Consider the following 12,644-nt stretch of genomic DNA (forward strand, 5'->3'; position numbering starts at 1 on the left):
CTCTGCCTCCCCCCTTCTACTCTCCCTGACATGTATGTCTCTGCCTGCCCCCTTCTACACTCCCTGACACATGTACGTCTCTGCCTGCCCCCCTTCTCCTCTCCCTGACACATGCATGTCTCTGCCCCTTCTACTCTCCCTGACACATGTATGTCTCTGCCTGCCCCCCTTCTCCTCTCCCTGACACATGCATGTCTCTGCCTGCCCCCCTTCTACTCTCCCTGACACATGCATGTCTCTGCCTGCCCCCTTCTCCTCTCCCTGACACATGCATGTCTCTGTCTATCCCCTTCTACTATCCCTGACACATGCATATCTTTGCCTGCACTCCATGCATGTGCATGTCTCTGCCCCCTTCTACTCTCCCTCACACAGGTATGTCTCTGCCTTTCCCCCTTCTCCTCTCCCTGACACATGCATGTCTCTGCCCCCTTCTACTCTCCGTGACACATGTATGTCATGTATGTCTCTGCCTTTCCCCCTTCTACTCTCCCTGACACATGCATGTGTCTGCCTATCCCCCTTCTCCTCTCCCTGACACATGTTTGTCACTGCCTGCCCCCCTTCTCCTCTCCCTGACACATGCATGTCTCTGGTTGCCCCCCTTCTACTCTCCCTGACACATGCATGTCTCTGCCTTTCCCCCTTCTACTCTCCCTGACACATGCATGTGTCTGCCTATCCCCCTTCTCCTCTCCCTGACACATGTTTGTCACTGCCTGCCCCCCTTCTCCTCTCCCTGACACATGCATGTCTCTGGTTGCCCCCCTTCTACTCTCCCTGACACATGCATGTCTCTGCCTTTCCCCCTTCTACTCTCCCTGACACATGTATGTCTCTGCCTGCCCCCTTCTACTCTCCCCGACACATGTATGTCTCTGCCCCTTCTCCTCTCCCTGACACATGCATGTCTCTGCCTGCCCCCCTTCTCCTATCCCTGACACATGCATGTCTCTGCCCCTTCTACTCTCTGTGACACATGTATGTCATGTATGTTTCTGCCTTTCCCCCTTCTCCTCTCCCTGACACATGTATGTCACTGCCTGCCCCCTTCTCCTCTCCCTGACACATGCATGTCTCTGCCAGCCCTCTTCTACTCTCCCCGACACATGCATGTCTCTGCCTGCCCCCTTCTACTCTCCCTGACACATGCATGTCTCTGCCTGCCCCCTTCTACTCTCCCTGACACATGTATGTATCTGCCTGCCCACCTCTTCTACTCTCCCCGACACATGTATGTCTCTGCCTGCCCCCTTCTCCTCTCCCTGACACATGGATGTCTCTGCCTGCCCCCTTCTCCTCTCCCTGACACATGGATGTCTCTGCATGCCCCCTTCTCTCTCCCTGACACATACATGTCTCTGCCAGCCCCCCTTCCACCCTCCCTCACACATGCATGTCTCTGCCTGCCCCCCTTCTACTCTCCCTGACACATGTATGTCTCTGCCTGCCCCCCTCTTCTACTCTCCCTGACACATGTATGTCTCTGCCCCCTTCTACTCTCCCTCACACATGTATGTCTCTGCCTTTCCCCCTTCTCCTCTCCCTGACACATGCATGTCTCTGCCCCCTTCTACTCTCCGTGACACATGTTTGTCATGTATGTCTCTGCCTCTCCCCCTTCTACTCTCCCTGACACATGCATGTGTCTGCCTTTCCCCCTTCTCCTTTCCCTGACACATGTATGTCACTGGCTGCCCCCCTTCTCCTCTCCCTGACACATGCATGTCTCTGCCTGCCCCCCTTCTACTCTCCCTGACACATGCATGTCTCTGCCTGCCCCCCTTCTACTCTCCCTGACACATGTATGTCTCTGCCTGCCCCCTTCTACTCTCCCCGACACATGTATGTCTCTGCCCCTTCTCCTCTCCCTGACACATGCATGTCTCTGCCTGCCCCCCTTCTCCTATCCCTGACACATGCATGTCTCTGCCCCCTTCTACTCTCCGTGACACATGTATGTCATGTATGTGTCTGCCTTTCCCCCTTCTCCTGTCCCTGACACATGCATGTCTCTGCCTGCCCCCTTCTACTCTCCCTGACACATGTATGTCTCTGCCTGCCCCCCTCTTGTACTCTCCCCGACACATGTATGTCCCTGCCTGCCCCCTTCTCCTCTCCCTGACACATGTATGTCTCTGCCTGCCCCCTTCTACTCTCCCTGACACATACATGTCTCTGCCAGCCCCCCTTCCACCCTCCCTCACACATACATGTCTCTGCCTGCCCCCCTTCTACTCTCCCTGACACATGTATGTCACTGCCTGCCCCCCTTCTCCTCTCCCTGACACATGCATGTCTCTGGTTGCCCCCCTTCTACTCTCCCTGACACATGCATATCTCTGCCTTTCCCCCTTCTACTCTCCCTGACACATGTATGTCTCTGCCTGCCCCCTTCTACTCTCCCCGACACATGTATGTCTCTGCCCCTTCTCCTCTCCCTGACACATGCATGTGTCTGCCTGCCCCCCTTCTCCTATCCCTGACACATGCATGTCTCTGCCACTTCTACTCTCTGTTACACATGTATGTCATGTATGTTTCTTCCTTTCCCCCTTCTCCTCTCCCTGACACATGTATGTCACTGCCTGCCCCCTTCTCCTCTCCCTGACACATGCATGTCTCTGCCAGCCCTCTTCTACTCTCCCCGACACATGCATGTCTCTGCCTGCCCCCTTCTACTCTCCCTGACACATGTATGTATCTGCCTGCCCACCTCTTCTACTCTCCCCGACACATGTATGTCTCTGCCTACCCCCTTCTCCTCTCCCTGACACATGGATGTCTCTGCCTGCCCCCTTCTCCTCTCCCTGACACATGGATGTCTCTGCATGCCCCCTTCTCTCTCCCTGACACATACATGTCTCTGCCAGCCCCCCTTCCACCCTCCCTCACACATGCATGTCTCTGCCTGCCCCCCTTCTACTCTCCCTGACACATGTATGTCTCTGCCTGCCCCCCTCTTCTACTCTCCCTGACACATGTATGTCTCTGCCCCCTTCTACTCTCCCTCACACATGTATGTCTCTGCCTTTCCCCCTTCTCCTCTCCCTGACACATGCATGTCTCTGCCCCCTTCTACTCTCCGTGACACATGTATGTCATGTATGTCTCTGCCTCTCCCCCTTCTACTCTCCCTGACACATGCATGTGTCTGCCTTTCCCCCTTCTCCTTTCCCTGACACATGTATGTCACTGGCTGCCCCCCTTCTCCTCTCCCTGACACATGGATGTCTCTGCATGCCCCCTTCTACTCTCCCTGACACATGCATGTCTCTGCCTGCCCCCCTTCTACTCTCCCTGACACATGTATGTCTCTGCCTGCCCCCTTCTACTCTCCCCGACACATGTATGTCTCTGCACCTTCTCCTCTCCGTGACACATGCATGTCTCTGCCTGCCCCCCTTCTCCTATCCCTGACACATGCATGTCTCTGCCCCCTTCTTCTCTCCGTGACACATGTATGTCATGTATGTGTCTGCCTTTCCCCCTTCTCCTGTCCCTGACACATGCATGTCTCTGCCAGCCCTCTTCTACTCTCCCCGACACATGCATGTCTCTGCCTGCCCCCTTCTACTCTCCCTGACACATGTATGTCTCTGCCTGCCCCCCTCTTGTACTCTCCCCGACACATGTATGTCCCTGCCTGCCCCCTTCTCCTCTCCCTGACACATGTATGTCTCTGCCTGCCCCCTTCTACTCTCCCTGACACATACATGTCTCTGCCAGCCCCCCTTCCACCCTCCCTCACACATGCATGTCTCTGCCTGCCCCCCTTCTACTCTCCCTGACACATGTATGTCTCTGCCTGCCCCCCTCTTCTACTCTCCCTGACACATGTATGTCTCTGCCCACTTCTACTCTCCCTGACACATGTATGTCTCTGCCAGCCCCCTTCTCCTCTCCCTGACACATACATGTCTCTGCATGCCCCCTTCTCCTCTCCCTCACACATGCATGTCTCTGCCTGCCCCCCTTCTCCTATCCCTGACACATACATGTCTCTGCCACCCCCCTTCCACTCTCCCTCACACATGCATGTCTCTGCCTGCCCCCCTTCTACTCTCCCTGACACATGCATGTCTCTGGCTGCCCCCCTTCTACTCTCCCTGACACATGCATGTCTCTGCCTGTCCCCCTTCTACTCTCCCTGACACATGTATGTCTCTGTCTGCCCCCTTCTACTCTCCCCGACACATGTATGTCTCGGCCCCTTCTCCTCTCCCTGACACATGCATGTCTCTGCCTGCCCCCCTTCTCCTATCCCTGACACATGCATGTCTCTGCCCCCTTCTACTCTCTGTGACACATGTATGTCATGTATGTTTCTGCCTTTCCCCCTTCTCCTCTCCTTGACACATGTATGTCACTGCCTGCCCCCTTCTCCTCTCCCTGACACATGCATGTCTCTGCCAGCCCTCTTCTACTCTCCCCGACACATGCATGTCTCTGCCTGCCCCCTTCTACTCTCCCTGACACATGTATGTATCTGCCTGCCCACCTCTTCTACTCTCCCCGACACATGTATGTCTCTGCCTGCCCCCTTCTCCTCTCCCTGACACATGGATGTCTCTGCCTGCCCCCTTCTCTCTCCCTGACACATGCATGTCTCTGCCTGCCCCCTTCTACTCTCCCTGACACATGTATGTATCTGCCTGCCCACCTCTTCTACTCTCCCCGACACATGTATGTCTCTGCCTGCCCCCTTCTCCTCTCCCTGACACATGGATGTCTCTGCCTGCCCCCTTCTCTCTCCCTGACACATGTATGTCTCTGCCCCTTCTACTCTCCCTCACACATGTATGTCTCTGCCTTTCCCCCTTCTCCTCTCCCTGACACATGCATGTCTCTGCCCCTTCTACTCTACGTGACACATGTATGTCATGTATGTCTCTGCCTTTCCCCCTTCTACTCTCCCTGACACATGCATGTGTCTGCCGTTCCCCCTTCTCCTCTCCCTGACACATGTATGTCACTGGCTGCCCCCCTTCTCCTCTCCCTGACACATGCATGTCTCTGCCTGCCCCCCTTCTACTCTCCCTGACACATGCATGTCTCTGCCTGCCCCTTTCTACTCCCCCTGACATATGTATGTCTCTGCCTGCCCCCTTCTACTCTCCCCGACACATGTATGTCTCTGCCCCTTCTCCTCTCCCTGACACATGCATGTCTCTGCCTGCCCCCCTTCTCCTATCCCTGACACATGCATGTCTCTGCCCCCTTCTACTCTCCGTGACACATGTATGTCATGTTTGTGTCTGTCTTTCCCCCTTCTCCTGTCCCTGACACATGCATGTCTCTGCCAGCCCTCTTCTACTCTCCCCGACACATGCATGTCTCTGCCTGCCCCCCTTCTACTCTCCCTGACACATGTATGTCTCTGCCTGCCCCCCTCTTCTACTCTCCCTGACACATGTATGTCTCTGCCCCCTTCTACTCTCCCTGACACATGTATGTCTCTGCCAGCCCCCTTCTCCTCTCCCTCACACATGCATGTCTCTGCCTGCCCCCCTTCTCCTCTCCCTGACACATGCATGTCTCTGCCTGCCCCCTTCTCCTCTCCCTCACACATTTATGTCCCTGCCCCCACCACCTTCTACTCTCCCTGACACATGCATGTCTCTGCCTGCCCCTTCTACTCTCCCTGACACATGCATGTCTCTGCCTGCCCCCCTCTCCTCTCCCTGACACATGTATGTCTCTGCCTGCCCCCTTCTCCTCTCCCTGACACATGCATGTCTCTGCCTGCCCCCTTCTCCTCTCCCTGACACATGCATGTCTCTGCCTGCCCCCTTCTACTCTCCCCGACACATGTATGTCTCTGCCTGCCCCCTTCTCCTCTCCCTGACACATGCATGTCTCTGCCTGACCCCTTCTACTCTCCCGACACATGTATGTCTCTGCCTGCCCCCCTTCTACTCTCCCTGACACATGTATGTCTCTGCTGCCCCCTTCTCCTCTCCCTGACACATGTATGTCTCTGCCTGCCCCCCCTTCTACTCTCCCTGACACATGTATGTCTCTGCTGCCCCCTTCTCCTCTCCCTGACACATGCATGTCTCTGCCTTTCCCCCCTTCTACTCTCCCTGAAACATGTGTGTATCTGCTGCCCCCTTCTCCTCTCCCTGACACATGCATGTCTCTGCCTTTCCCCCCTTCTACTCTCCCTGACACGTGTGTATCTGCCCCCTTCTCCTCTCCCTGACACATGCATGTCTCTTTCTGCCCCCTTCTCCTCTCCCCGACACATGTATGTCTTGTCATTTTTTTACACTAATGTGGTGTTAGGGAGGCATTTCCGATGTGCCATACTTACAAAGTGCTACAATGCTTCCATTGCTTTGCTTCGTAAACCCTTGTGCCACTTTGTGCCTGTGCAATGTATGCAAAGGGGCGTCCTGCGCCGGGAGGCCCTAAAAAATGTCGCAGTGAAATCTACAATATTTCATTGCGCCATTTTTGCATCATTTTTAACACTTGCATTTTGCAGGCATTAAAATGACACACCCATATTGGTCTTTGGGCCTCCCTTTACTTTGCAGGACTAGCGGCATATTTTTTGTGCTAATCCTGCAAAGCGCTACAATAGCGTCAACATTTTTGATGCTATTGTTGTAACATGCATCATGGTGCACCGTGTTGTAAATATGGCGCACACATGGTGTTGTTAGTGCGGTGCAGGGCAACGCAAGGACAATGGCACATCACGAGTGATGCGCCACTTGCTTGTACATACGCCGCTCTGCGTCCCTGGCACTCCTCTCTGTGACTCCAGCACCATTTTGTTTTTGTCTGTCCAGTGTCTCTCTTTTTATCTCCCAGGGCTCTGCATTTGGTCCCCAACAACACTTGCCTGTTTCACTCCAATGCTCATCCTTCTGTCCAACAAGTAACCTCTCTTTGTTTCCCTCTATTACTCCTCTATTTTCCTCCAGCCCTCCTTTGTGTTATTCTTTCTTCCCTGTTTCTGTCTCTTCAGCACATCCTGTTTTCTCCTTCTAGAATATTTGTTGATTCTTGCTTTCTTTCCACGGAATTCTTCTGTATTTCTCTCTACATCATTCCTCTCCAGTACAAGCTCAGCAAATATCTCTGCCCAACTCGTCACTTCAGTTTCAACTGCAAAATAGGCACACTGTTGTAACAGAAAGGGCAGATCACACCCTGGGAGGCCACCTGGTCCCTACCATCACCTAGAGTCTTGGAGAGCCATAGTGACACACTTACAGCAGCACTGACGTGATGCAGAAAGTCTTTCTCTTGGCCACATCCTGCATGGAACTACACCAAACTGTTGTATTTCCAAGACTGGGTCCTCTAGTGCATTGAGTTTCATCAGGTTCGCCACCAGCAGCCCTGTATATCACCTTTTGATACCTGGTGAGACATCAGGAAAGATCAAAATGGGAGGTGGTTCAAAGTTCAAGATGGGAGCTGGTCTAAAGTTCAAGATGGGAGCTGGTCCATAGTTCAAGATGGGAGCTGGTCCAAAGTTCAAGATGGGAGATGATCCAAAGTTCAAGATGGGAGTTGGTCTAAAGGTCAAGATTGGGCTGGTCTAAAGTTCAGGATGGAGCTGTTCTAAAGTTCAAGATAGAGCTGCTCCAAAGTTCAAGATGGCGGTGATCTAAATTTCAAGATGGAGCTGATCCAAAGTTCAAAATGGGAGCTAGTTCAATATTCAGGATGGGTGTGGTCCAGTGTTCAGGATGGAACTTGTTCAAAGCTCAGGATGGAGCTGGTCAAAAGTTCAAGATGGGAACTGGTCCAAAGCTTCGAACTGGGGCTCATCCAAAACTCTGAATGGGAGCTGGTCCAAAGCTTCTGAAGGAGCTGGTCCAAAGTTCAAAATGGAAGCTAGTCCAACGCTCTGGATGGGGGTGCATCCAAAGTTCATTAGCAGGGCTCATCCAAAGCTCAGGAAGAGAGCTGATCCAAATTCCAATACAGGACCTGGTCCAAATTTCAGGAAAGGATCTGGTCCAAAGTTCAGATGGAGCTGGTCCAAATTTACAGATTGAGAAGGTCCAAAGTTCTGATGAAGCTGGTTCAAAGTTCAAAATGGGAGCTGGTCCATTATTCAGGATGAAGGTGGTCCACTGTTCAGGATGGAGCTGATCCAAAGCTCAGGGTGACAGCTGGTCCAAAGCTCGGGATGGGGTTTCGTGCAAGGCTTAGGAGGGGAGCCGGTCCAAAACTCAGAATGGGAGCTGGTCCAAAGCACAGGATGGGAGCTGGTCTAAAGCTCAAGATGGGCACTGGTTCAAAGCTCAGAATGGGATCTATTCCAATGTTCAGGGTCGGAGTTGGTCTAAAGCCCAGGATGGGTACTGGTCCAAAATTCTGGATGGGAGCTGGTCCAAAGATCAACATGGGATCTGGCTTAAAGGAGATGGAGCTGGTCCAAAGTTGAGATGGAGCTGGTCCAAAGCTCAGAATGGGAGCTAGTTCAATGTTAGGATGGGGTGTGGTCCAAAGCTCAGGTTTTAGAGTTGGTCCAAAGCCCAGAACGGGGGCTTGACCAAAGCTCAATACTGGAGATGGTCCAAAGCTTATGAGGGAGCTGGTCCAAAATTTAGATGGAGCTGGTCAACATTTCAAGATGGAAGCTGGTCAAAGGCTCAAGTTAGGAGCTGGTCCAAAGTTCAGGATGGAGCTGGGCCAATGTTAGATGAGATCTGGTCCAAAGCTGAGGATAGGAGCTGGTCCAAAGCTCAGGATCGAGGCTGTGCTAAAGTTCAGGGTGGGAGCATGTTAAACGTTCAGAAGGAGCTGGTCCAAAGGTCCAAACTTCAAGATGCAATCTGGTCCAGATCTCAGGATGGAGTTGGTCCAAAGTTCAGGATGGAGCTGGTCCAAAGCTCAGGATTGAGGCTATCCCAAAGTTCAGGATTTAAGCTGATCCAAAGCTGGTCCAAATTTCAAGATGAAGCTGGTCCGCTGGTCCAAATTTCAGATGGAGCTAGTCGAAAGTTAAAAATGGGTGCTGGTCCAATTTTCTTGCAGCACGACAAGCACTGATACTTGTCAACATGTCAGTATTCTCTCAAAAGAGTGCACTCTTAGGTACAGTCATGGTCATATCTTTCTTGTATTTATTTATAAGGTCTCACATAGCCAGAGGTTTTATGGTGCTAGAACACTGGATTCCAAACTTCAGCTCAAACGCATCCCAACAAAACTAAAAAGAGAGGGAAGATTACAAGAAACTCTATAGGATCGCTACTGTTGGCGGTGCAGCGGCAAAGAAGTCCAGAGTAGGGACACTCCACTGTGAAGGATCAACCTCCACCACAGCCTTATGGTCTAATTTAGATATCGGTGGATGGGTTACTCCATCACAACGGTGATGGATATCCCATCTGCCAAAATATAAATCTCATTGGATATAATGGAATTTGTATTTCGGCGGACGGGATATCCGTCGTCGTTGTGATGGAGTAGCCCATTTTCCGAGATCTAAATCAGGCCCTAAGATCCCGTGTCCCACATCTCGGCTTTTATTTTCATTTCCACAATCTAAGCAATCCTGTATAAGGGTTTGATCTCTCCATCTCCTAGGGTCTCAATCAACTTTGTATAATCTATTTCTTCCAGAAATGTAATTAAAACTCACCTGCTAAGTTTAGAGTTTTTACATTTTATTTCTTGGTTCATTGCACCAGGATGTCTCTGTTAGTGACCAAGCACTTAATAAAGTATATCAAATCAAAATTATATCAGAGTTTCTGGAGAGATGGGCCTTGGAGAAGAGTTTGGTAGGTGTAGCGAAGATTCCTTGTGAGATCATACGGACAAAGCCCACAGCTCAACACCTCTGGTCCTACTCACTGGTACCACAAACAGGGAACTGTATGTGTTACTCCACCAATAGGCCATGCGGCTGGGTCTCGGCAGGTGTGACATGAGCCTGCTGACAAGTCTGGATATTGTCACCTGCAGGTAGTGCAGCCAAGTCTTCATAAGTCCAAAATAACAATGTTGTAATACCTCTGCCTTGAAGAATGTCTGCCGGGACACAGGGCAGAGCTGGCCAGAATACGATAGGTTTCTAGAAACACCAAGAGGGCAGAACCCTAGACAGAACATTATCTTTCTAATGGAAACACCTTAGACGGGAGTCATTTGAGTTCTGTATATTAACATAGTTTATTTGTGCATTATGTTACGCAATCAAATAAGGTCAGTTTACAAACTGAGGTACAGCAGGCAAAATGATCTGCCCAGAACCACACACGGGTTCGGCATTAGGACCAAGGCATCTCGTTTCAAGGTCCAGCAGTTCAGACACTAGACTGCATCATCTCAAGCAGGCTTGACCTCACTTGGAAGAAGCCCCAGTGGCCAGTGCTCAGCCGCCATGCTAGGGTTCCCTTCCTGTACAAAATACTATGCTTATACACACTTTAAAAGTTTTCCTACGTTGTATGTGTGCTGTACCGAGCTGCACGCATGGAAAGTCAGAAATGCAGGGAGGAATAAAAACATTTATCCGTTTAATGCCTGCTTTTCAGTGACGTTAATTTTTGGTGCCAAACCCTTTCTACTGATGTTTGAGAATAGGGTTTAGCATCAAGAAGCATTGTTCATAGTACGGGGACACCCATGTACCACCCATGTAACTCCCCCTTGACGCAAAGTAATGCAAAGCAGCGTTTTACTAATCTGACGCTAAACCTTAGAGAATCTGGGCCTTTGTGTCCTGCGGAAAGTGCTGGATATATCAACAGCACCATCCGTGATTCCTAAACAAAAGTAATGAGGGACTAATACACAGAGGTTATTTACAGGAAGTGATGTCACAACCGTAGCAATGTCCTTCACTTGAAATGGAATGGGACTATTTTAAAGTTAAAGTTGACATAGGGTCTTTATTGTAGATAATACATTAATGTAAACATATATGTGCACTTATGAGTTGTCTCCAAATGCAAAGTAGCCAATATTTTAAAGAATGAAGAGCCTGTATTTAAACATAATCCATCTATTAATAAATATATAACTATCTGCATATCATGAAATAATAGGCATAACTAGATACCTAATGTGCAAATAAATATCCATTAAGGCATGCATATATTGATTAAGAAGCCATAGGCTCTTAAAAATGTCATTTATATTTGGAGTTCATCAAATGTTTATAACATGGATTTCATGAAATCAAAGGCAATTATATTGATATGTTAAAAAATATGACCAGGCATGAGCTTTGAGATAGTATTTTGCTTTTATCAGTGGTATTTTGACTTCATGTGAACTTTGTAAAAAACAAAAACATGTAAACACAGAAATGCGAAAAGAGGACTTTTGATTAGTTTTACTTTTGAGAAATGTATGCTGGACTCCATCCGGCCAGTATCTGCCTCCCTGCGGGGTGGCGGGGGCTCCAGCCTCCGTAACTTTTCTTAAGAAATGTTCTTCCACTTTTCATTTCTTTCTTCAGTATCTGCCAGTAGACAGCTGTAGTGTGTTGGGAGTGCCAGCGATGACTATAGGTGCACAACATGCAGCTGACTGATGCCTGCCACTCTGCAAGTACTCCTTAGTCATTCTCTCTCTGTATCTGCAGTCGCATGGAATAATGCAGCCACCCTGTGCCTACTGTGGGGCATTACATGCTTGCATTAGCATCCATGCCAGAAAGACTGGGGTTGCTAGTGGGTTTTTAGGTCGAGCCCACCAGACAAAGCAAGCTCTCTAGACAGTGCAATCCGTCCATGTGCAAAAGACCTATTGGGGTCTCACCAAGAGCTTACAGGAGCTTAGAGCCCGCCCATTGCTTACCATTGGTTGACTTTACTGTCACTCCCATTTGCTTACTTCTTATTCAGTGTCTTTCCTTGTCCATCTTCTGTTTGTCACTCCCTGGACCATATCCTCTTTACCATCTCTCTGATTGGCTGGCTTCTATCCTTCCACTGCTCAGTTTTAGGGAACTACTTTTATCTTTCCAAGTGCGAGACCAATTGGCTTTGCCAATGCATGATATTGTTTGCTAGCAGTGCACATGTGGAGCGCTACCATCAGGTGGAGTCTGTCTGATCTCACACTTCTCTGATCTGGTGTTGTTTGTGTTTGGTAGTGAATGAATTCTGGGTGACGGTGCAGAAGACCGAGGCGGCTGAGCGGTGCGGCCTGCATGGATCCTACACCCTCAAGGCAGGCAAGGAGGGTCTTGTCCTGAAGGACACACGCACCAAGCAGTCCCTCTTCACCTGGCCCTACAAGCTCCTGCGGCGCTACGGCAGAGACAAGGTGAGACTGTGCGACTAGTGCCTGGAGGGCCGTGGTGAAATCACCACCAAAAGAGCAGAATGAGCCCTCGGAATCACGACGAATATTATAACATCTGAGGATGAATCTCTGACAACCTTCGATAAATGACCCTTGCGCCCTGACTGACGCTGGTCCTGTAACTGACCCTTGTAACCACAAATGACGCTGCTCCTATGACTGACCCTTGTGCCCTGACTGACACTGCTTCTCTGACTGACCTTTGAGTCTGTGACTGACGCTGGGTCTGTGACTAATACTTCATCTGTCTTGAACACTGGTTCATTCTCACGAATACTTCTAACTTCAGATGCCTCACCTTAGAATTCCCCCAGAAGCCAGACTGGATTTGAGATCTTTTCATAGCAGTG

At 50.5% G+C, this 12,644-nt stretch overlaps 1 protein-coding gene across 1 annotated transcript in view; it reads left to right on the forward strand.

Annotated features, from left to right (window-relative positions):
- Positions 1-12,644, forward strand: part of DOK1 (docking protein 1) — a 426,327-nt gene that overhangs the window by 240,464 nt on the left and 173,219 nt on the right. The window contains exon 4 of the mRNA XM_069202607.1: positions 12,083-12,255. Within this exon, the coding sequence (XP_069058708.1) occupies positions 12,083-12,255 (173 nt within the window). The remainder of the gene's footprint in view (positions 1-12,082; positions 12,256-12,644) is intronic.

This window comes from Pleurodeles waltl, chromosome 1_1 (assembly GCF_031143425.1).
Source record: "Pleurodeles waltl isolate 20211129_DDA chromosome 1_1, aPleWal1.hap1.20221129, whole genome shotgun sequence".
NCBI classification, from domain to species: domain Eukaryota; kingdom Metazoa; phylum Chordata; class Amphibia; order Caudata; family Salamandridae; genus Pleurodeles; species Pleurodeles waltl.